The sequence below is a fragment of the Zalophus californianus genome, chromosome 14, assembly GCF_009762305.2.
Source record: "Zalophus californianus isolate mZalCal1 chromosome 14, mZalCal1.pri.v2, whole genome shotgun sequence".
Lineage (NCBI taxonomy): Eukaryota > Metazoa > Chordata > Mammalia > Carnivora > Otariidae > Zalophus > Zalophus californianus.
In genome coordinates this window covers 24,248,083-24,269,172 of record NC_045608.1, presented here as the reverse complement: position 1 = coordinate 24,269,172, position 21,090 = coordinate 24,248,083, and the positions used below count along the sequence as shown (strand labels likewise).

The 21,090-nt window shown below is 49.7% G+C and overlaps 2 protein-coding genes and 1 long non-coding RNA gene across 11 annotated transcripts in view; 1 reads left to right on the top strand and 2 right to left on the bottom strand.

The window, feature by feature from the left end:
• Positions 1-21,090, top strand: part of PIK3IP1 (phosphoinositide-3-kinase interacting protein 1) — a 48,857-nt gene that overhangs the window by 2,387 nt on the left and 25,380 nt on the right. For 2 of the 5 annotated variants that reach the window (XM_027575365.1, XM_027575364.1), the window contains exons 4-5: positions 128-328; positions 427-505. In XM_027575365.1, the coding sequence (XP_027431166.1) occupies positions 128-328; positions 427-505 (280 nt within the window). Of the gene's footprint in view, positions 1-127; positions 329-426; positions 506-5,988; positions 6,085-6,859; positions 8,533-21,090 lie in introns of those variants that run through there. The other 3 variants (XM_027575360.1, XM_027575362.1, XM_027575363.1) reach the window with 3 other exon arrangements.
• LOC113912335 lies at positions 2,877-5,967 on the bottom strand. The gene is made up of 2 exons (XR_003516810.2): positions 3,645-5,967; positions 2,877-3,292 (listed from the first exon to the last, which is right to left on the bottom strand). It is a non-coding gene; the product is annotated as an uncharacterized LOC113912335 (long non-coding RNA).
• The window catches only part of LIMK2 (LIM domain kinase 2), a 54,882-nt gene continuing 44,954 nt past the window's right edge, over positions 11,163-21,090 (bottom strand). For 3 of the 5 annotated variants that reach the window (XM_027575355.1, XM_027575357.2, XM_027575358.2), the window contains 8 exons: positions 20,171-20,257; positions 19,357-19,488; positions 19,139-19,195; positions 17,008-17,091; positions 15,876-16,050; positions 15,079-15,134; positions 13,938-14,095; positions 11,163-11,564 (listed from right to left, as the gene is read on the bottom strand). In XM_027575355.1, coding sequence (XP_027431156.1) covers positions 11,420-11,564; positions 13,938-14,095; positions 15,079-15,134; positions 15,876-16,050; positions 17,008-17,091; positions 19,139-19,195; positions 19,357-19,488; positions 20,171-20,257 — 894 coding nt within the window. In that variant the 3' untranslated portion in view covers positions 11,163-11,419. The remainder of the gene's footprint in view (positions 11,565-13,937; positions 14,096-15,078; positions 15,135-15,875; positions 16,051-17,007; positions 17,092-19,138; positions 19,196-19,356; positions 19,489-20,170; positions 20,258-21,090) is intronic. The other 2 variants (XM_027575356.1, XM_027575359.2) reach the window with 1 other exon arrangement.

Below are 21,090 nucleotides of genomic sequence, written 5' to 3'. Positions count from 1 at the left end.
AGGATGGATTTCAGTGTGTATAGGCATCCTAAGGTGAACTCCCTTCCCTTTACCTCCTCCAACACTCCAGGCCAATTTCAGCTGTGGAATTCACTCTAATGAGGCATATTTTACACTTCACCTCCAGAGACCACTTCCCTGTCCCCTCTAACCTCCACAACAGAAACTGAGGAGGCGTCTGAAGTGCCAAGTGGAGATGAGGTGCAGGTGTTCGCTCCTGCCAACGCCCTGCCCGCGCGGAGTGAAGCAGCAGCCGTGCAGCCAGTGATTGGGATCAGCCAGCGGGTGCGGGTGAACTCCAAGGAGAAAAAAGACCTGGGAACCCTCGGTATGATTGCCCCAACCCCTCCTTGTGCAGATCATCAAGAAATATTTTCTGATCATCTGGGGTGAGGCTAATGGGACCTTGTGTCCTGTCCTTGGCAGGCTATGTGCTGGGCATTACCATGATGGTGATCATCATCGCCATAGGAGCTGGCATCGTCTTGGGCTATACTTACAAGAGGTCAGTAGCTTCTCTTCTGGGCTCTCTGAGAGGAGGGGAAGAAGGTACATAAAGTCGAATCTGACTTCTTTGTGGCATACATACCCAAAAAGGGAGTGAAGTATTGAAAGAGGAGAACTAGCTTATGATGTCCAGACTTGGTTCTAGTCTTTACCAGGTGACCTTAGACACACCATTTCCTTTGGTGCCTTTACTCCTCACCCAAAAGCCTTGTGAGGTAGGAGTTCTTGTTTCACACTTTACAGATGAGGAGGCTTTCATCAGACAGGTGAAGTGAATCGCCCAAGATCACAGTGCCTGAGAGTGGCAGAACCTAGATTCAAACCCAGCTCTTTTGATACCAGATTCTCTGCTGTCTAATCCAACATGCCTGGTATGGAAGTGAGTGGTGCTGCAGAAATCAGGCTGGACACTCATTGCAGGGTCCCAGAGATTGCATTCTTTCTGTGAATGATAAAATCCTACTAGAGGGGAACCTGAGTGGCTCAGTTGGTTAAGCATCCAACTTGATTTCAGCTCAGGTCATGATCTTAGGGTTGTGAGATTGAGCCTCACATTGGGCTCCATCCTCACTGGGTGTGGAGCCTGCTTAAGATTCTTTCTCTCCCTCCGCGCCTTCCCTTTTATAAAATACATAAAAATAAAATAAAATCCTACTAGGAGAGGTTCCTAGTCACTCCTTTTGCATTTGGGGCTTGAATTCCCTGGGCCATAAGCAGTGGGATCTCCTTCAGAACAGGAGGAAAAAATGAGTTGGAGGACACAGAACCTGTTTGCTACTCATCACCACATATGAGAAAGCCAAAGAAGCTCCTGGGGAACTCAGGGACCTGACCTGTGGCTGGAACAACAGGAGGAGAAATGCTCATTTTGAGAGGCCCCTTGAAATATCATATGGAAAAAGTTCTCAAAGTCCATGATGGGTGCATGATGATAAGCCAGAGTTGCATTCATTTGTACAGCATTGGCTGGTTCTGGGAAAATTATTTGCCATTCTGGGCAATATCAGGGGATTTGACTTCTAGCCCTGAGTGCTTGTGATATTTCTCTTCTATGGTCTGAGAAGGTTTTCTGAAAGGGAAGTGACAAGGTGGCTTGCATTTTCTAGTGGTAAGGGCTATGTCTGAGCTCACAGCCCCGGTGGGTCACCCAGCATTAAATAAACCTAGCATGTCCTTAGAGACTGTGTAGTTAGCCTCCTCATTTTACAGATGAAAAAGGGGAAGTGTTGGCTAAGAATAACAACAACAGCAGCAAAAGTGAACATTTATCATATGCCAGACCCTGCTTCAAGCAATTTGCATGCTTTAACTCAGTTCTTAACAATCACCCTTATGAGGTAAATGTTGTTATTATCCCCAGTTTACACATTAGGAAACAGACAAGAGAGGATATGTACCTTGCTTAAGGTCACACACCTAGCATTTTGGTGGAGCCAAGTCTTAAGTCTTCCATGAACTAGCTATCTGTGTGATTTTGGGCAAGTTGTTTGTTTTCTACTGCAGAGCTAAGCTCAGTGTGTAACACATAGTAAGTGGTCAGTAAGTGATAGCTGTTTTTTTTTTTCTGTAAAATGTGAGTCCTGTACTAGCACTCTCTGAGCCCTTTTCCCTATCTGATTTTCTATGATTCAGGAAGCAGAGGTTCAGAGAGAGCCAAGTATTGACCCAAGAGGGTCTCCTGTCTTCCATTCCGAGGCTGTTACCTCCAGTGGGATGGTTAACGTGGCAGGTCCAGGGATACCTGCTTGTTCATTTCCGCGAGTTAAAGGAAATGATGTGATAGCCCTGGCCTACAATTCATAATCAGACCCAAACCTGTTGGCTGAGTTGAGCCCTTGAAATATTTCCTCCTTCCTCAGCCACTGGATAGCAGTTGGCTCTTCTCTAATCTTGTGACAGTTTCCAGGCCTCCAGGTGCTTGAACTGACTAAATGTTCTTAATTCTAAGCTCAGCTCTTGTGCCCAATAAGGAATCCAGGCCTTTTTTCTTCTAAGTTTGCTTCTCTAGGCTGTCATAGGACTGCCCTGAGGCCTAGAATTTACTGTACTGTAAACTCAGGGCAAGGCACGAAGTCACGAGACTCCCTGTCACTAACCACCAGACCACCCCTTTCCTCAGCAAAAGTGCTCTGAGAACAGACTATAACAGGAAACCACATGTGGGCTAGAGGCAAGCTCTCAGCTCCCATCTCTCTCCAAAGTCAGAGAACAGTGTCCTGGAAAGAGCTGTTGAGTGTAGGTTCTGCCGTTTCTCTGCACTTCAGTTTCTTGACTGTTGAATGGGGATATATCCCCCTCCATACACCCATACCCACCCACCCAAGATTATCATAAGTATTAAATATAAGCAGAACACCAATCAGGTTAGATAATCATAATAGCAGCCAACATTTATTGCATGCTTTTTAAATAAATAGGGCCTTACTGAATGCTCTTCCTGATGATCTGGCCCAAGCCTCATGACCACACTTACAAGGTTCACTTTTTACACTGTTTTACAATAAGCTGCTGAGACCTAGAAGAATTAAGTGCCATGTCTAAGCTACACAGCCAGTAAGATGTGTCCAAGGATTATCAGTATCTCCCAAAAGCCCAGCGAGGCTCAGCAGCATCGCGCAAATCTGCTTTGAATTGCAAAGGATAGTAGGAAACATGGAAACTTTGAAAATAAAATACCTGGGTCTGGAAGTCAAAAGAACCAGGATATAATTTTGCAACTGCTGCCAATTCTGGATGTGACACCAGACAAGTAATTTACCTTCTCTGGTTTCCTGAGTTTCCTCATCTGTAAAAAGTGTAAAGGCAGGAGGTTAGATGTGATGACACTTTCAGCTCTCATGTTTCCTAAAAAGGCAATATTACCTGCTGGTGGCTGTACATGGTACTGGGTTCAAATCCCAGCTCTCCTATTTGCTTAAATAAATGATTTAACCTCTCTGCATCTGCCTTCCCATCTCTGAAACAGGGATCCTAATAGACACCATATAGGTTTGTTGTGAGGATGAAATTAGACAGTGTAGTTGGGCATAGGGTTTGTGTTCATAGTCTTAGCTGCCTTGAGGAACTTTTCCTGAGCAGCAGTATGGCATAGCACTACTTCCAACTGGGAAAATCGTGAGAGAATAATTGGAAGTAACCTGTGTTGCTTGAAGGAAGTCTGGGGTGTTTCCATCACTCCAAAGAGGGTATCAGAGGCAGGCAGCAGCTCCATTCACACCTGCTGACTCTGGCCAGCTCAGCGCTGGATCATGGCTCTGGAGCAGTCATGGATGGAATTACTGTAACCCTTGGACTCTGCAAAGGACCATGAGGCTAATAGGATGGAGTTTTCCCCTGGCTGGGAAGGGCAAGCAGGAACCAGGCTTCTGCTCAGGGGAGTAGGGCTGCAGGTGGGGGTGGGTGAGGGCGGGTGAGGGCTCAGCCTGTCGGGTCTTTGTCATGGTTGTCTAGGCTACGGGGTTCAGCCAGCCAGTCTGCAGCTCCCTGTCCCTGCCCCAAGCGCAGTGTCTGTGCTATCCGGAGGGAGCGTTTATTTTCTGATAAAAAGGCAAGGGAAAAACTGTAAGTCAACACTACTCCACCCCCTTAGGAGAGAAGCTGAGTCAGTGAATAAGCCTTTTGTTCCTTCTTGGCTGCCAGACAACAGTCTGGCCCCCCACCCCACCCAACAAAGGCAGTAGGAAGGGGCTGAGCTGCTTGATGGTCAATGCGGCAGGCCTGGTGGCCTCTCTCAGATCTTGAAAGGAGCTGGGGACGGCCTCTGCATCACCAGCACTCCTAGGCACCAATAACAGGAGGCCCGTGGGGTTGGGTGTGTTTTGAGGCTTCTAAATGGATGAGACTATAATCCAGATGAATCCCAGCACCTCCTTCCTTTACCCTTTGCTGTTCTTCCAGTCCTGTTCTGCTCCATTAATATGAATTGATTTTTTTTCCCCCTAAAGACTTGTTTATGATGTAGCCTGACCATTATCAACAGGTGGCCACAGCCAGACGCTCGGTAAAGAAGGTAGCTGAGGAAAGCAGGACAACTCCAAAGCCTGTTTCTTCATCTATAAAAAGTGCATAATATTATCTTGCAGAATTGGTGTGGAAGTGGTACATATATAAAGGGTGTGGCATCCAGTAGGTACATAGGTAGCTCTTTTCATTGTGGATGATGGGAAGGTCATTTCCTGGCACCTTAGTACGTACTCAGGATGTGTGAGTTCTCGCTTTCCTTCTTCCTCCAGCCCCTTAGATTTTGAAATTCAGGCCTTGGCAAAGGACATTTGCATACTCCACCTCTTTTGTTAATTGCCTTTTGGCCTTCTGCTGGCTTGGGGCTCCCTTAATAAAATTAAATCCAGACCTTCCAAGTTTTTCCTTACATGGGCAACCTTGAAGAATCTGGCTTTTTGTTTTATTATGGAAGGAGGTGTTTCCTTCTGTGGTGGCAGCTGTAACTGATGAGCAGTGCCCAAGGGCAAAATGAATCTTAGGCTGAGTGGGGATACACTTGGGCCAGACAGCCATCTTCCCGTGTCTCTCCATTTCCTTTTGGGGTGCTCTGGGAGTTATTCTGTTGCAGGAGTTGGCGGTATCCAGTACAGAGCCTAATGATAAGGATGGGGCAAGTGCCTTAGGCTTGCACATGTAGAAACTCAGTCACCCAGGGTGACTCAGGGAGATGAGCTCACAAATTTGCCTTCTGTGACCTTACAGTGAAAAATAGGGAATCAGAGCATATCTCATGTGAGGAATCTTACAGCATGTCAGGGGCCCTGGAGGTTATCAAGCCCAAGTCCTTGTTTTACAAATGATAAAATTAAGGTCCAGAAAGGAGGGGAGCTGCTGAGGTCACATAAACAATTGCCTTGGTGGGTCAGTAGGAGTTTCCTTGGGAAACCAGATTAAGAGAACATTGCTTGGTGAGTCAAGTCATATTCAGGGCAAATCATAATAACCTCCTCTGTGAGTTTTACAGCAGTTCCGCTGTTTTCAAAATGCATTCACTCATTATCTTATTTTGAGGCAGATATTATCCCCATTTCACAGATGAGGAAACCAAGGCTCAGCAAGGCTGTTTTGCCAGGTGTCACTCAGCCAAGGCTGAGCTGGTACTAGAATGCAATAGAACTGGTTGATTTAAAGATAGTTCTGAGGCACCTGTGCAAACTCCATCCCCCCCAGGCCCTGCTGTTTTCTCAATATCCTTCAGTCTCTGGAAATTTGTCATTGTACCTCATATGATGGATGTGTAATCCATCTGATCTCAGCCATCTCCCTGCGGTCTGAAGTAGGCCAGTGTTGTTTAACCAAGTCATCGATCAGCTGCTGGTTTCAAGGCCTCTTTGGGGTGGGCTCCTTCTAGGAAGATTTCCTCTGACAGTTGAGCCCATGTGTCTAGTTGTGACTTCAGAGTATGCTGATTTGGGTCCTGTGTGTTGGTTCTGGTGTGTAGTATGCTAGGCACTCACCAAACTCTTTGGCCTGCAACAGGTGTGGTCCAGGCCAGTGGGAAGGGCCCTACATGTGCAGCCAGAAGACTGGGTTTGAGTCCCTGTACCACCATTGCTTTGGGGTGACACTGATCAGGTCAGAATTTCTCTAAGTATTAGCTGGAGTCCAACAGACTTGGGTTTGAGCCCATTATGTTATTGGACAGTTCCTTCACTTCTCTGAGCTATTTCTTCATCTGTAAAATGAATGATAAGACCTAATTCCTAGGGTTCAGCCAAGAATGAAGTGAGATAATGTACACAAAGTTCTTAGCATGGAGTGAGCACTCCATTTGAGTAAAACGGGCAACACCAGGGCCTGATTGGGTCATGAGCACCATGAAAATTCAAAGGATGTTTGAACATGCAGGGATCTGATGGTCATTGTCTCACTGTTTCCCACTGACCAGAGCAGCCCTCAGTCCCTTTTGCCCCCTGCATGGGCTGGGGACAGTCCTTGTTTCCAGCCAGTGTTCACACCTTCCAAGGACTTTAGAATAAGAGAGCTTAGAATAGGTAAGTTTTCTGCACAACTTTATGGGTTAGGACTGAGATGGTTCTCTGGGTCTCTTGGAGCCCTTGGCTGAAAGAACAAAACCGTATCTTGCTTTCAGTCACACTATCTTCACTGAGCCTGTCTGCAGTTGTGGTGAGGTTCATGCTACTATACACGAGTTTTACAGATGAGGAAGCAGAGACCAGAGGTGTAGGAGCTTGTTAAGGCAATCTGGCAGAATGGAAATCTCATACATCAGCCACTGATTCGCTCTGACCATGCTTAGCCCTCGCCCCTGCCTGGGTGCAGCAGTGCTATTTAATGAGCAAAGCCATGCAGGAGGCACAGCCTGAATGCTTCCTTCTTTTCCTGCCAGGGGGAAGGACCTGAAAGAGCAGCATGACCAGCAAGTGTGTGAGAGGGAGATGCAGCGAATTACCCTCCCCTTGTCTGCTTTCACCAATCCTACCTGCGAGATCGTGGATGAGAAGACTATTGTGGTCCACACCAACCAGACTCCAGTGGACCTTCAGGAGGGCAGTGCCCCCCTCATGGGTCAGGCGGGCACTCCTGGGGCATGAGCCACCAATAATGGGCAGGAGCCCATGCAGATACTGGTGCAGGACAGCCTACCCTCCTACAGTTGGGAGGATCTACACTTTTTGTTGTGGTTAAAACCCTCCCTCAACTTTTTTTTTTTTGGTTAATTCTAAAACAGAAGCAGGTGTTGTGCTGAGGGCGAGGCTGGGTAGGGTCCTACCAATGCTCCTCCTCCGTCCCCTGGAGCAGGATTTTGCCTGTGGATGGAGACAGCGGCAGCCCTCACAGCAGTGCTGCTGACAAGGGCTTCCAAACGTTGCCTGTGCCCTGGAACTGAACCAGGGACAGACAAGGAGCTCCCCCAGGCTCCTCTGTGCTTTATTATCTAAGATGGCCTCGGTCTCCGCCCTTCTGTCTGTTCTCTGTGGGCTTGAGTGGCGCATACTGTTATCCATAGTTCAGGTCAAGCGGTCAAGAGGCAGTATTTAAAAAATAGTTTTTAAAATAGTTGGGATGGAACTCCCTACTGACCTCTGAGAACCAGAAAGGAGTTCGTACAAAAGTCAAAACTGTGGGTTGAGAATGGGATCTAGGCTAGGGGCTCCTGGGGGTGCTCCAGCTTGCTGGTGGTGATGTGCCTTGATAACCATGGGCCAGCCCGGGGCCCAGGGACTCTTCCTATTTCAAAAGGAAAGGAAGAATCGCACTGAACATTCCACTTGGGAAGAGGGTAGAGAAGGATCCGCAGCTGCTTTAGGCCACAGGACCTGAGGGGGCCCTGGGGTACCCTAGACAGTCTGTTCAGGGTGGACAATGACCTCTTTTCGTTTTTCAGGGGTAAGACAAGAGCCAACTAACCTACGGGAATTACACTGTGGGGCCTTGTGAGCTGCATCTGAGAGGTTAACTCAGAAACTAAGCTCAGAGGCAAGGTAATAAAGTGCTTCGGGGCTTGAGTTTGCAGGTGGCTCTGTGGCCTCCAGGCCAGTGCACCCCTAACTTGTAAAACAATCAACCATTGGAAGGGACCTTAGGGTTCCTCAAGCCTTTTGGACACAGGGGCCCACAGGGGGAAAGTGATGCCCAAGGTCAGAGAGCAAGCTACTGGCATGGCCAAGAGGAGAGTAACATTTCTCCACAGCACTGTGCTGCACCGAGCCAGTGGCTCAGCAGGGCCTCCAAGCCCTGATGCCACACTTGGAGGCCTTAGCAGTGCTCCCTATCCAGAGCTTCCTTCCCAAAGCCCTTCCACTGCCCCACGTGGGAGAGAGGGGGGTCAGTAGGGCCCATTCTCTTCAGCAGACTATTCCTGGGAGTGGTTTGCTGAGGGGACCTCGGCCTCATGGGTCCCCTGGTGTTAGTGATACTGAAGAAAAGAACAGTACATTACTGGTTTCTACTTTTCTATAAAAGCATTTCTGTGTACATGTTTTATATACCTCATTCTGATACCTGCATATAAAGTGCAGGAAATTGCTCTGCATTTGACTTGTATAAATTAAAAAACAAAAAACCCAAAACTCTGTACTGCCAAGTTTTTATGGGGTGCCAGGACACTCCTCCCCTAAGTTGGTTGGTTTTTGGTTACCTCGTCCACACCTGTGTGGCAAGCGCTGGCTTTCTGTCATTAACCCTGGCCCCGTAACTGGGAGGTGGCAACAACTGAGTGGTGGGTAGCTGCTGCCCCTGCCTTCTGTCATCACTAGGAATCATTCAGGTTCACGCTATAGGAAAGATGGGTATGCTGGCCTCCCCACAGGCAGTTTGGTCACTGCAAGTCTTCTCCCCCATCAGCATTCTTCCCGAGGTGGAGGTAGTTAAAATGAACAGCTAGGCAGCCCTTCGCAGGTGCTGGAGACAGAAGGGATGGGTGGTGGTGCTGCTGCAGCAGCCAAAGGGATGGATGGGTGTGCAGAGGGGGATGGGTCCTTGGGCTGCAGGGAGCAGTTTTAGGTAGAGGAAGGCCCCTATGGGGGTGACTCCTAGGGCTCTAGAAGCTACCAATGGGAAGTTGTTGGACTTTTTCAGCATGAGACTTCAGCAACACATTCTCTGCCTCTAGGAACACCTGGGGTGATCTTGGCCCATGCCTAGACATTGCTCTATAGTTCTACAAACAAGGGGTACCCTGGCTTATCAGTTTTGCCAAGAACCAGATTCTGTCCTTAAATTGAACTCCCCAAGCTTTGGGAGAAATCACCTTCGGGTATATGGATTTATACCGTGCCCAGGATCCCACTAGCCAGATACTGTCCTGTCCATTGCCCCACATCTCCCAGGTGTAGAAGCAAGGCCAGGTCTTCTCTCAAGCACCTGAAGGAAAACACAAGGGCTGGAGGTGACTTGCATTCATTTCTTCCCTTTATGAAGGTGGCACCTGGCTATGCAGGGAGGATATCCAGGCTTACAGCAATGTACGTGCATCAGAGGGTGGAAGTGTATGGCCCCAAAGGAAGGACTGGGCCCACAGGTCAGTCAGACCTGCTTCAAGGATTGGGTTGCTCAGGTGGGAAGCGCTTGTTCCCTGGAGCAGACTGGTGTCTATGTAAGAGGGAATTAGAGTTGGGGGTGGGGCGGGGCATGAGTAGTCCCCTATTGTGGGGAGTCATGGAGCAGGGGCCTGAAAGTGGCCAGCAGAACCCCCATGTATCCTCCTCCTGCTGAGTCAGGCCCCAAATCAATTTTTCATTCTCAGTAACATCACTTATGTTAACTGCTTAATTTATTTGGTCTGCTCAATGGCCCACCATGGGCCCACCACTCCCATGCTTGCTGGGGACAGCTGAGGCACAACCAGCCACAAAATTCTGACTTAGGGTTGCTCGGAGCCAGGGCTCAACCCTACAGCAAGCTTGCACACTCCACATATAAGTATGGTCTATATAGCAGGTAAACTCTGTCCAGAGAGGACATCTAATCCCCCAACTTATCAGGCCTATGTACAGTATTTCACATATCACCCAACAGATACAGCAACAAAACAGTATTAACATCAACCACTCTCCTGGATCACTCCCACCCTACTACCTCCCCCCACCCCCCCCCAAAAAAACACAACCACCACACATTGCAGTAATATCCCAAACCCATTCCCAATTTGTTAAATACGGTGCAAGCTCACAGACACATAGGAGGCAAATTTTGTTGTGTTGAAGGGTCCCTGGAGTTCTGGGAGCCAATGTAGAGGGTGCCTCCAGCGCTTTTCAGTGCCCATAGTTGTGTGAGGAAGCTGCAGCCAGGAGCTACAAGGAGCTACTGAGCTGGGCCAACCAACAAGGGAGGTAGAAGCCAGAAAGCCCAGCTCAGGGAGCAGTCTCCCCCAGCATCCCAGCTCTGGGACTCTGCCACCACCTCGTCCTGCCCAAGTTGCTACCTGGACCAGGCATGGTGAAGGGTGAGCAATGGCTGCCACAAGGGAAGGGCCAAGAGACTGCTGAGATTCCCACTCTCTTGGCTCATACACTGGGCCTGCGGCAAGCCACACAATCCTCCAGAACCTATCTAGCGCTAAGATAAATGTCTTGGGCTTCTGACTGAGGTGCCCACCAGGGTATGCATGACAGCAGCCAGGATATGGGCTTTCTAGAGGGCAGGGCCCCTTTCTTTCCAGGCCCCAGCCTCTTGCTGCATTTGTGGGTGAGTGCTTGTTGCAGGTAGAGAGGCCCAGGAGCTCTCAGCAAGCCTCTAGCAGTACAGTTTGAGAACATGAGGTGGAAGCTCCCCCTCACACTGATGTGGCCCCTAGCCCTGGTAGATGAGCAAACTAGCCCATCCTCTGACTCCTGGCCAATTCCACCACAAACTAAGGGACTCTTCAAAACTTGCTCCCTCAACCCCTGCCCCAGAGGAGGGTGGGACACAGAGTGGAGGGGTGGGTAGCACCACTGTCACTTCACATCCTTGGATAGCCGCCTGGCCACCAGTCTTTCGTCCACACTCTCACTTGGAAGTCCTCCTGTACCCAGCTGGACTACAGACTTCAGAGCCCACAGGCAGGTTCACCCTGGAATCCTGCCCAGCAGGTCCAGGTCATGCTCATTAGTGTAAGCAAGAGCCTCCTGGAATCCCAATGCCAGGGACGTCCCAAGTGGTCACGAGTAACAGATTCCTCCCGGCTCATGGGCCAGGCTTTTTTTTTTTTTTTTTCTTTTTTTTTCTTCACAGCTTTCAGGCGAGTGTTGGATCTACAGACAGTAACCAGACCCCCAAACCTTGATGTGTTTCCCTGGTGCTGCACCCGCTCGCCTCCTGGGGAGGTAGTAGGGATGGCTTGTTCTGTTTCTAAACAAGCTGCCAATCCACAGGAAGCCCGGACGGCCCTGCCCACAGCAGGGATGGGGCGCAGAGGGGGCAATGGTGGATGCAGAACGCCCCCCCGCAGGGGGCTGGGCCAGGGCTAGGGGGGTGAGTCCCGGGTCAGGCCGTACTGCATGCTCACATTGTGGTCCAGCTCTTCCAGCTCTGCAGGCAGTGGGATGCCCAGCTCCCCCAGGTACAGGGAGAGAGCCTCAAAGGAGTCCTCCAGTTTTGAGAATGCTGGTCTAGAAAAAAAAAAGGGGGGGGTGACTTGAAGGCACCTGAGACAAGGGCAGGGCCACAGGGTGCTGTGTAAGGCACCCAGGCCTGTAGCTCAACCACTTCCTAGTTGTGTGACCTTGGGCAAGCCCCTTAACCTTGTGCCTCTGCAGGAAATGGGGATGTTACATAATGTTACAGCTACTGTGTAGGGTTGCTGTGACGATGAGAGAGAGGACTGTGACAAGGCTGGCCTTGCTTGAAGGGGTAGCTTAAAAAAAGAAAGTTCAGGGGAAAAAAGGCTCCTCTCATGTCTTGGAGAAAATGCAATCATCAAAGGTGGAATTGGACTAAGTGCCTTTTTAAAGATTCTTTCCAGTCCTCAGACTATTTCCACATCAATGGATCTGCTCAGGAAGGGACATTTCATAGGCTCAGCAGCTCTTCCGAAGGGGAAAACAAACAGCAGGCTCCCAGTGCTGTGGAAACAGCTTAGCTGTCTTAGCTTAGCTCAGGCTTACTCCTCCATCTCCTCCATGTTTTTGTTTAACCATCCTGTCATCTTCCCTGCAAGGCCCACTCTCACCATATTTAAAATTACAACTTGCACCCTACACATCCTCTTTCTTCAGCTCTGTCTGGAGAGTTGCAAAGTCTTTTTTCCATGCCACTTGTCACTTCCTAATATTCAATGAAGGGTATTCTGTCTATTGTTTATCATCTCTCCTTGTGAGAATGTGAGTTCCAGAAGGGCAGGCAGCTTTGCTTTGCTCAGCCAAGTGCTCAGGACAGTGTCGAGCACAGGACAGGCACTCAGTCTGTATTTTTTGAGTGAATTAAACACAGACATTTAAAATGACTAGGAAAGGATATTAGCAAACAAATACTGTGTAGCTTCACATTTTCTCCTCATGCTCTTACTCTGGTGTTATTGAAGGTCTGCAGTCCTCTGGACCATGAAGGAACAAAATGTAGAGCCTCCCAACTCTAATGTGGACCTTTAGAAACCATTCTGAAATAAAGGCTGGTTATCCTGAGGGGATGGAGCAGGAGAGTGAGAAGAGCTGAGGGGTATGATGGTTAGATGATCATAGAAAACATGCACTTTATGTGCTATATATTTTAGTCATATATGATTTTTTTTAAAGATTTACTTATTTAAATAATCTCTATGCCCAACCTGGGGCTCGAACTTACAACCCTGAGATCAAGAGTTGGACATTCCACTGACTGAGCCAGCCGGGTGCCCCTTGAATTTGCTTAAAAGAAACAGGATTTTTGAGAGCAGAAAAACAAGCACAGATTCTAGTTCTATAATGCACAAACTTGGAAAAAACTGGGGTAACGCTGACAATAATGAAAACCATAACCTGAGATGAATAAAGGTCACTTACAAATTTTTTCTTTTTAAAGGAGATATTAGCTAAATGCATAAATATGCTCACTGTAGTAATACCTATAAGGAGAAACTGAAAAAACTTGAGTATCTACATTATGTGTATTTTTAATTTTATTTATTTATTTTTTAATTTTTTAATTTTTTTTTAAAGATTTATGTATTTGAGAGAGCGAGAATGAGAGAGAGAGAGTACATGAGAGGGGGGAGGGCCAGAGGGAGAAGCAGGCTCCTCGCAGAGCAGGGAGCCCGACGTGGGCCTTGATCCCGGGACTCCGGGATCATGACCTGAGCCGAAGGCAGTTGCTTAACCAACTGAGCCACCCAGGCGCCCAATTTTATTTTATTTTTTTAAAGATTTTATTTATTTATTTGACAGATAGAGACATAACAAGAGAGGGAACACAAGCAAGGGGGAATGGGGGAGGGAGAAGCAGGCTTCCCGCCGAGCAGGGAGCCCGATGTGGGGCTCGATCCCAGGACCTTGGGATCATGACCTGAGCTGAAGGCAGACGCTTAACGACTGAGCCACCCCGGCGCCCCTACATTATGTATATTATAATATGTTTGGACAGTCTCTTGAACTGAATTTCACATAGTCAACAAAAATGATAAACAGGAAGACTGGGTAGTAACAAGGAAAATGCAGGGCAAAATAAAAAACTTTTCTGTATCTGAGATTATATTTGTTTGGACACAGGTGAACATGAGAACACTTATCCTTTTGGAACGGCATAGGTTTGGGTGAATCTTCTTCTGTTACAATTTGTTTTCATGGCTGTGTGTGTGTTATATCCGGGTCACTCATGGCTATGCCCTTGTCCCCCCAACCACCCCCACCACACAGATCAGAGTTGGTAGGGCGGCTTCAGTGGTGGAGAGCCGCATCCTTGAGCTCAAGGCTTTTGCCGCCCCTGTACCTGGGAAGGGCTTGGGGATGGCGAAAGGCTGGGGCAAGCATCCCAGGCCTGTGGGAGGTGGGGGAAAGGGGCGGGATACCAACCTGCTCTCGGGCTCCAGTTTGCAGCAGATGGCTGCCAGGGGGAAGAAGGCTGGGGGGCAGTCTGTGGGGACAAACTTCTCCCAGAAAAGCTTCACGTTGAGGCCAAAGTCCAGTGTTCGGGGCAGGCAGTCAGGATCTGCATACACCTGCCCGATGATCTGCAGATGAAAAGATGGCTGGTCAGGAGTGGACTGTGGTGGGTGCGGTCACAGGGCAGTGGGATACTGGTGTATGGACAGGAAGGATGGGCAGAAGAGGGAGGTAAAAACCAAGGTTAGGGAGCCGTCCCCCATGCCCAAATCTCACGAATCCAGACTCTTCTCTCAACTGAGAGTCTGGTTACTGAGGAGGGTTTAGAAGAGGCTTCACTGCAGCAGAAGCAAGATGTTCCAGATCTGGAGAGGCAGCTCCACACATCCCACTCTGCCCTGCTGTGTCCCCTCATGTCTATGTCCCCTGTCAGAGTTCATAGGGTCTGATTCACGTCTGAAATCTTTCCGTGCCAGCTTAGTGCTTTGCACACAGTAAATGCTCAACTGACTTCTATTAAAGAAAACAATTTTTAAAAAAACCCTCCTTCATTATTCCAACTGTCCCTTGTCTCTCCTCTACCACTCACCATTTGTAGGAGTTACAGAAGACTTTGAACATATGTGTTTGACTGAGTGCTTCCAGACACACCGAGCTAAGCTCCTAATGGCAGAGATCTTTCTAAGACTCACTCTATCCACCCCACTGTGCTCGACAGACTGGCACTTGCTACAGTGGCTACTTCCACTTGTGGGGCTGACGGCTACGGCACTACTAGGGCCTGGGGATGGAGGACCAGAGGGAAAGGCTGCATCTGGACCAAGAGCTAGACGGACAACCATAAGGACACTCTCATCTGCCCCTTCCTAGCTGTGGAACTAAGAGCAAGTCGCTGCCCCTTTCTGAGCCTCAGTTTCCTCACCTGAAAAAACCCTGCCCAATCCTTCTCATGGGACCCATGAGACTCAAATGTGTCTCGCATTGATTTTATGGTGAACTGCCCATTATGGTGAACTGCCCATCATTACAAGAAGCAGTCCCAGTTCTGGGGCAGGGCAGTACTACTAGGCCCACTGCCTCAGGCCTGGCCTCTGTGCTGGCTGGAGCTCACCTCGCAGAGAACGATCCCAAAAGAGAAGACATCCACTGTCTCATCGTAGCTCTTTCCTTGGGGAACACAGGAGAGTAGGCAGTTAGGTTTGGTCTCTTATCTGCTCTGTACTGAGTCTGGGGCCAAACCAGGCCACAGCCAAGAACTAGGGCTAGAACAGGCTCTGCAGGGATGCCATAAAGGCTGCCCAGAACAGGCACCCTCTGAATATCATCTTTCCTCAGCCCTGGGTGGGCTGCCTCAGAGAGATCTTATAAAACACACTGCCCAAAATGAAACTGCATGGGACAGTGAAAGGGAACTGGATCAAGGTTCACCTGGACTCTGTCATTAGCTAGTTGTATGTTCCTGGGCAAACCACTGAACTTCTCTGGGCCTCAGACTCCAAAAAAGGGTTAAATCAGGCCATTTTTGAGGCCTCACAACCCTGTTCATTTCAAGAATCCTAGCCAGTATCTATGGTTGGTTTGAGTATTATCCACGAGGGGGCACCATACTTCAGTTCTCAGCAGGGAGAAAGAAAAGGCGAAATCTCTGGCAATAAACAGCCTGAGTTCTCAGCTATCCTTGGGGCACAAAAGCCACAGTCAGGTCTCACCCTAGGCCCAGGAGCTCAGGGAGGAAGGAATTTATGAGGTCCAGTGTGACAAGGGATAAAAGTCATCTAGCCATCAGCTGTGGGTACCTGGCCTTACTTCACAGGCCTCCCCTGAACACCCAGGACTCTACTCCAAGATGTGGCCCCCAAACTCCCTTCTTGGGGCATGTCCCCTCCATTGTCCAGTGTCAGGACTCACCGTTCAGCATCTCAGGGGCCATCCAGTAGGGGTTTCCCACCACTGTATAGCGCTTCTTGCGGTCATTCTTACGCAAGGTGCGTTTCTTGGTGGTAGCCTTCTCCACTGGGGGCTTTTTCCTCTCCTCAACTATAAGCCGTGACAGCCCAAAGTCTGCCACCACCACAGTCTTGTCCTGGTAGGACAAGGGCCAGGTCAGGACATTCCCAAGAGAAGTCATTGAGAAGGGGAGAAAAGGTACATAGCAAAGGGGAGTCACAGCTAAAGCTCTCTCTGGCAGACAAGCCTTTGATTATTTGTTTTCTAACAGTCTGGTGTCTGTACAGCAGAGTCCCCAGACCTGGGGGTGTTCACAGCAGAGCCCCTGGAGCCTGGAGGGGTAAGGCTCTGGGACCTAGAGAGTGGAACTTAGAGGCAGAAAAAGGGATTTCTTTCTTTCTTTCTTTATTTTTTTTAAATCCCATTCTGCCTTGTTCCCCAAAAGATTTAAGGCATGGCTAGAACCAGGATAAGACAGAAAAAGATAAGGTGGAGGTAGTCAGTGGGGGGACTTGGGGGGAGATAAGCTCTTCAAACAGCTACAGGGCAGTCATGTGGAAAAGGGTTAAGATTATTTAGTATGGACTCAGAGGGAAGAGCCAGGGCCAGTTAGTGGACACCCAGGGAGCTAGACTGCAAGCTAGCAGGAGAAATGACATGCTAACAACCAGAGCTGATGGGTGGTGGGAAAAATGCTGACCCCAAACTGGCCACTGTACATTTACTAGCTCTGTGGCCTCAGAGTGAGGCCTCAAGGTGCCACAGTTGTAGAATAGGGTCTGTAGTGAGCTGCATTACAGAACTACCATGGGGTGAATCCAGGAAAAACACCAGGGCTCTATATATAGTTAAGGAACTTCTGGAGCTCCCTCTGACCAAAGGATTTCAAAGGCTGCTACTGGGAGTTGGTGTAATTGTGTTTACATGTGTTTGAGAGCCCCCAGAAGACAGAGGAGGGCATCAGATACGGCAGGAAAGGCAAGACAGGAGCCTTAGGTGACAACTCAGTTCTAAAGCACAAGGGAACAGTCAGTCTCCTTTGTGACAAGGCAAGAGGGCTCACCCTAGGGAGACCCAGGGTGGTGGGACATACCAGCTTGATAAGGCAGTTGTGTGAGTTCAGATCCCGGTGGATGATGCACATGGAGTGCAAATAGGCCTGGAACAGAAGTAAGAGCTGAGGCCAATGGCCAGTAATTTAAGCAGATGCAGACTCCGCAACTGGGGGCCTGCTCTTCTCCCAGGCCATCCCTATTCAGCTTCAGAACCCAATCTGGACCCTAGGGCTAGGGCCTCCTGCTGTCACTCCCTTGTCCCAACGCCAACAGAAAGCCAAAGGCTGCTTGGGCTTCCTCTCTCCCTGCTACCACCTTCTGACCATCCTTTGTTCACTGACCCCAACCCAGTGGCTGCTCCAGACACTCACTGCTCCCTCCTAAAGTCCCCAACTCTATGAGCCCTGGCCCTTGCATGCCCCCAGCTCCTCTACCCATTTTACATAGATCCAGGCCACCTGAAGTGAGCGCCCTCAGATGCACTGCTCCTAGCCCCCTTCACTGCCATCCTCACCCCAATCTCTGGCTTCAGCCACCCTGGATCCTTCCTGCCTGTGATAGGGGAAGAAGTGACCTCCTCCTGGCCAGCTGGTTCCATATTCCTGACATTCTCCTTCTCTGAGACTTAGCACACTCCTTGTTCTTCCCTGTCCACACTTTAACTTCTCCCTCTTCCTACCCCAATGTTTTCATGCAAGTCTCTGTTTGCTATTCTGCTTCCCGCCCCCCTAACATCCAGGCCTCTACTCCTGGCTCTTGTCACTCTGCAGCCACTTCCTTTTCTTTCTCTTCCCTTCCCCAGCCAATGTGGAAGGAACTCCCTATGCGCCCCCCTCCAGTCTTTTCTAATACTGCTTCCATCCCCAAGGCTCCTGGCTCTGCTCACATACCCAGGGAGCTCTTCCTGAATGCTGTAGCTCTTGTGACCTGCCTGCCTGTCCTTTCTCCCAAGGCTGCCTGGTCCTCTCCCATGCTACCTGCTCCTGAGACTCTTGTGTGCCTGCATTTTCCTTCCAGCCTCCTCAAAGCCACCTTCTCTACACATGCTGACCCCCACTAACCACACATCAGCCTCAGGCAACACTAGTTCTTCCAGACCTGTTTCCCCAACATTGCTGCCCCTGCAAACATCTGGTAAATGACACCACTGTTCTTCTAGGTACCTCAAGCCACCCCTACTCTTTCTCCCCCTACCTCTGCTCCCTTGCTGCCAACCAGTCTCTCTGCACCCTGCCTCCCAGTCTCCCGTCCCCACAGTCATACCTTAATTCAGAAACCTGAAGTGTTTCACTAGCCCCACCCCTGGTCTCCCTGCCTTCAGTTCTCCTAACTCTACCGCCACCTACTGACTGCACCGGACCCATCTTCAAAAAAAAAACAGCTCTGTTCACAAAACTTTCTTAAGTATCTTTTACACCTGTCTTTTTGGCTTCCTAAATAAAGTCCAGACCCCTCAGTCTGAAACACAGAGATCTTAATGTACCTCCAGACTAACACAGTCTTCATGGGCCCCACATGAAGGGAAGGCAGTGATTAAAATCTCAGGCTTGGGGGTCAGACTGACTAGCCTAAGCTCCTTGCCCTGTCCCTTTCTAGATTAGCTTCTCATCTGGAAACTGGGGTTGTCGTGAGGAACACATACATACACGTTGGTCCCTCAGCTCAGTGCCTGGCATATAGAAAGCACTCAGCAACGGTCACTGGTATTACTACTATAATTGGTCTCATTCTTTCCCAGGTGAAACAGACTACTTCCTCCTCTCTCCTACCAGGTCTTTGCTGCTGTCATCACCTCAACCTTGGGGTCTCTCTGCCAAGAGGAACTTTTATCTAATTCTGACCCATCCTTCAGGCTTAACTAGAACACATCTCTCCCTTCTCTGATTTCATAGGCAGTGAAGTTCTCTACTTGTGCCAAGTTCCCACAGCAGTTGGACACTACTAGTTTGCCTTACCCACGCCCTGTTTGCCCTTGAAGATTTAGAACCCATTGAGAGTAGGTTATTTCACAGGCACAGAAGAAGCTCAATAAGCAGCTACTGACCGACCCAGCCCACACAAGCTGCCCAGGCTGGGGTCTCTGCCTTCCAGTACCTGCCAGCAATCTCCGCACCTATCCTGACTCCCCATCCCCACCTTGCCACCACTCCCACCGCTGGCAGAACTCACCATTCCAGAGGCGATGCCTTTGGCAAATCTGACCTTCTGCTGCCAGGGAAACGGGTCCTACGGGATGGGGGAATGCCCATCAGAGGCTGTGGGGCCCTGTCCCATTTGGGATCCAGGCCCATGGGTCAACATGGTCTGCCAGTGAACCCTCCCTGCTTATGCCCAGTTCTGCTCAGCATGACCCCTTGCAGGCAAAGCAGCGAGGGAGGTATGCTCACCACACTGCGCAGAAAGTCCTTCAGCGTGCCCCCCTCAATGTACTCTGTCAGCAAGTTCAGCTTCTTGTCTTTGTATAGCACACCAATGAACTTGAGCACATTGGGGTGGTCCAGGCTGCGCATCACCTTCACCTGGGGGTGGTAGAGGCCAAGGAGGGTGGATGGTTACTTCCCACTGTGTCTTCCTCACCCCCTTTCCTCCAGGAAGTCAGTCTGATGGGTGTTACCTGCATCTCCTACCTCCAGTCTTACATGATGGGGTAGAACACCTCCACGTGGATAGGGATGCCTCACAGGCCTCACCCTTGGGATCCTGCCTTTCTGGGAATTTTATTGGGGGGAACTGGAATGGGAGGGTCTGAGAGTGAAACAAAGGCCTGGAGGGCAATACCCAGACCACGGGAGTACCAACTGAAGGAATGGAACAACTTGGGAGGTGTGGTAAAAACTGTGTAAATGCTCCACAAGGGTGACAGTTCTCTGGGAGGCCCCAATCCAGGCTCCCTTAGCAGGGTGTTCAGGTGGTGAGTGTAACTAGTTGTCCTAAACTGGTCTGTTTTCATGTCCATTACCCCCACTAGCTGTAAGCTCCTCTGAACCATATCTGATTTGTTACTGTATCCCTTGTACCCAGATCATGCTGTCTTTAGTAAATGTTCATTGAACAGATAATTAGGCATTCCTCTAGAGCTCTTTTCCGCTCAGCTTTTAAGAAAGCGATTCTAAAATGTTTGCTCCTGAAACTGTTTAGTAAGATCTTCCCTCTTCCAACAGTGAAACCAAACTCCTAACTCCCACCACCCCATCTTCTTACCTCAGTCAGAAAAGTCTTCTGTGTTTCCTCATCACACCGAATTAACTCCTTCATGACCATCACTTTGCCAGTGGCTTTGTGTGTTACCTAGTTACAAAGGAGGGCAACTATTACTGGTGCAGAGTTCTGGGGAACTGTGTGAAAATATATGCAACTGGCCATCCCATCCCCTGGAAGACATACTGAGCCAGATCAGACTGACAGAGTTCATGTGTAGAAGACACAGCATGAGGCAAGAAGGGCCTCAGAGGGGAGCATACCCTCTTCCTTGGAGAGCTGGGCATGCACAGAGGGGAGGCGAGAATGCAGAAAAGGGAAGTATAGGAGGCAGGAGGGGACAATGGCAAGCCAAGCAGGGGCTCTGGTCATCTGACACAGGAATGAGTCCCTTGGGTGAACAGAAGTCTGGGGACAAGAGGGTCAGTGCCACAGACATGCACCAGGGAGCTGGGTGGGTCAGGGTGAGCTCTCCAGCCCCAATGCCCTGAAAGCTGAGACACATGGCTTACCTGACCCCCCCTCCCAGCTCTCAGCAGAGGAGGAGGAGAGAAAGAGAGAGAGGTTAGTCCCCAAGACTGTTTGTCAGGGAGGCAGGGGCAACTCCCCCGTATGCTCCCTGCAATATGCCCAGCACTGAGGCCTCAGGGGACCTAAAAACCTCCGCTGACTGGAGGTGGCAGGGCCATGGGCACAACTCATCCCAACCTGGGTCTCCAGGTCCACCAAGCTCACTGCGACAGCAACGCTGCCCTTAGATGGCCTAGGAGGGCAGGAGTGTAGCCCTCACACCATCACCTGCAGCCAGGAAGGGGGGCCTGGTGTCCTGTAGGGTGTGGAGTGAGATCATGTCATGAGAACTCCCCGAAAGAAGGTGAGAGAGGGGTTGGGGGCAAGGAGCAGAGCAGCTGCTGCCTGTGCTC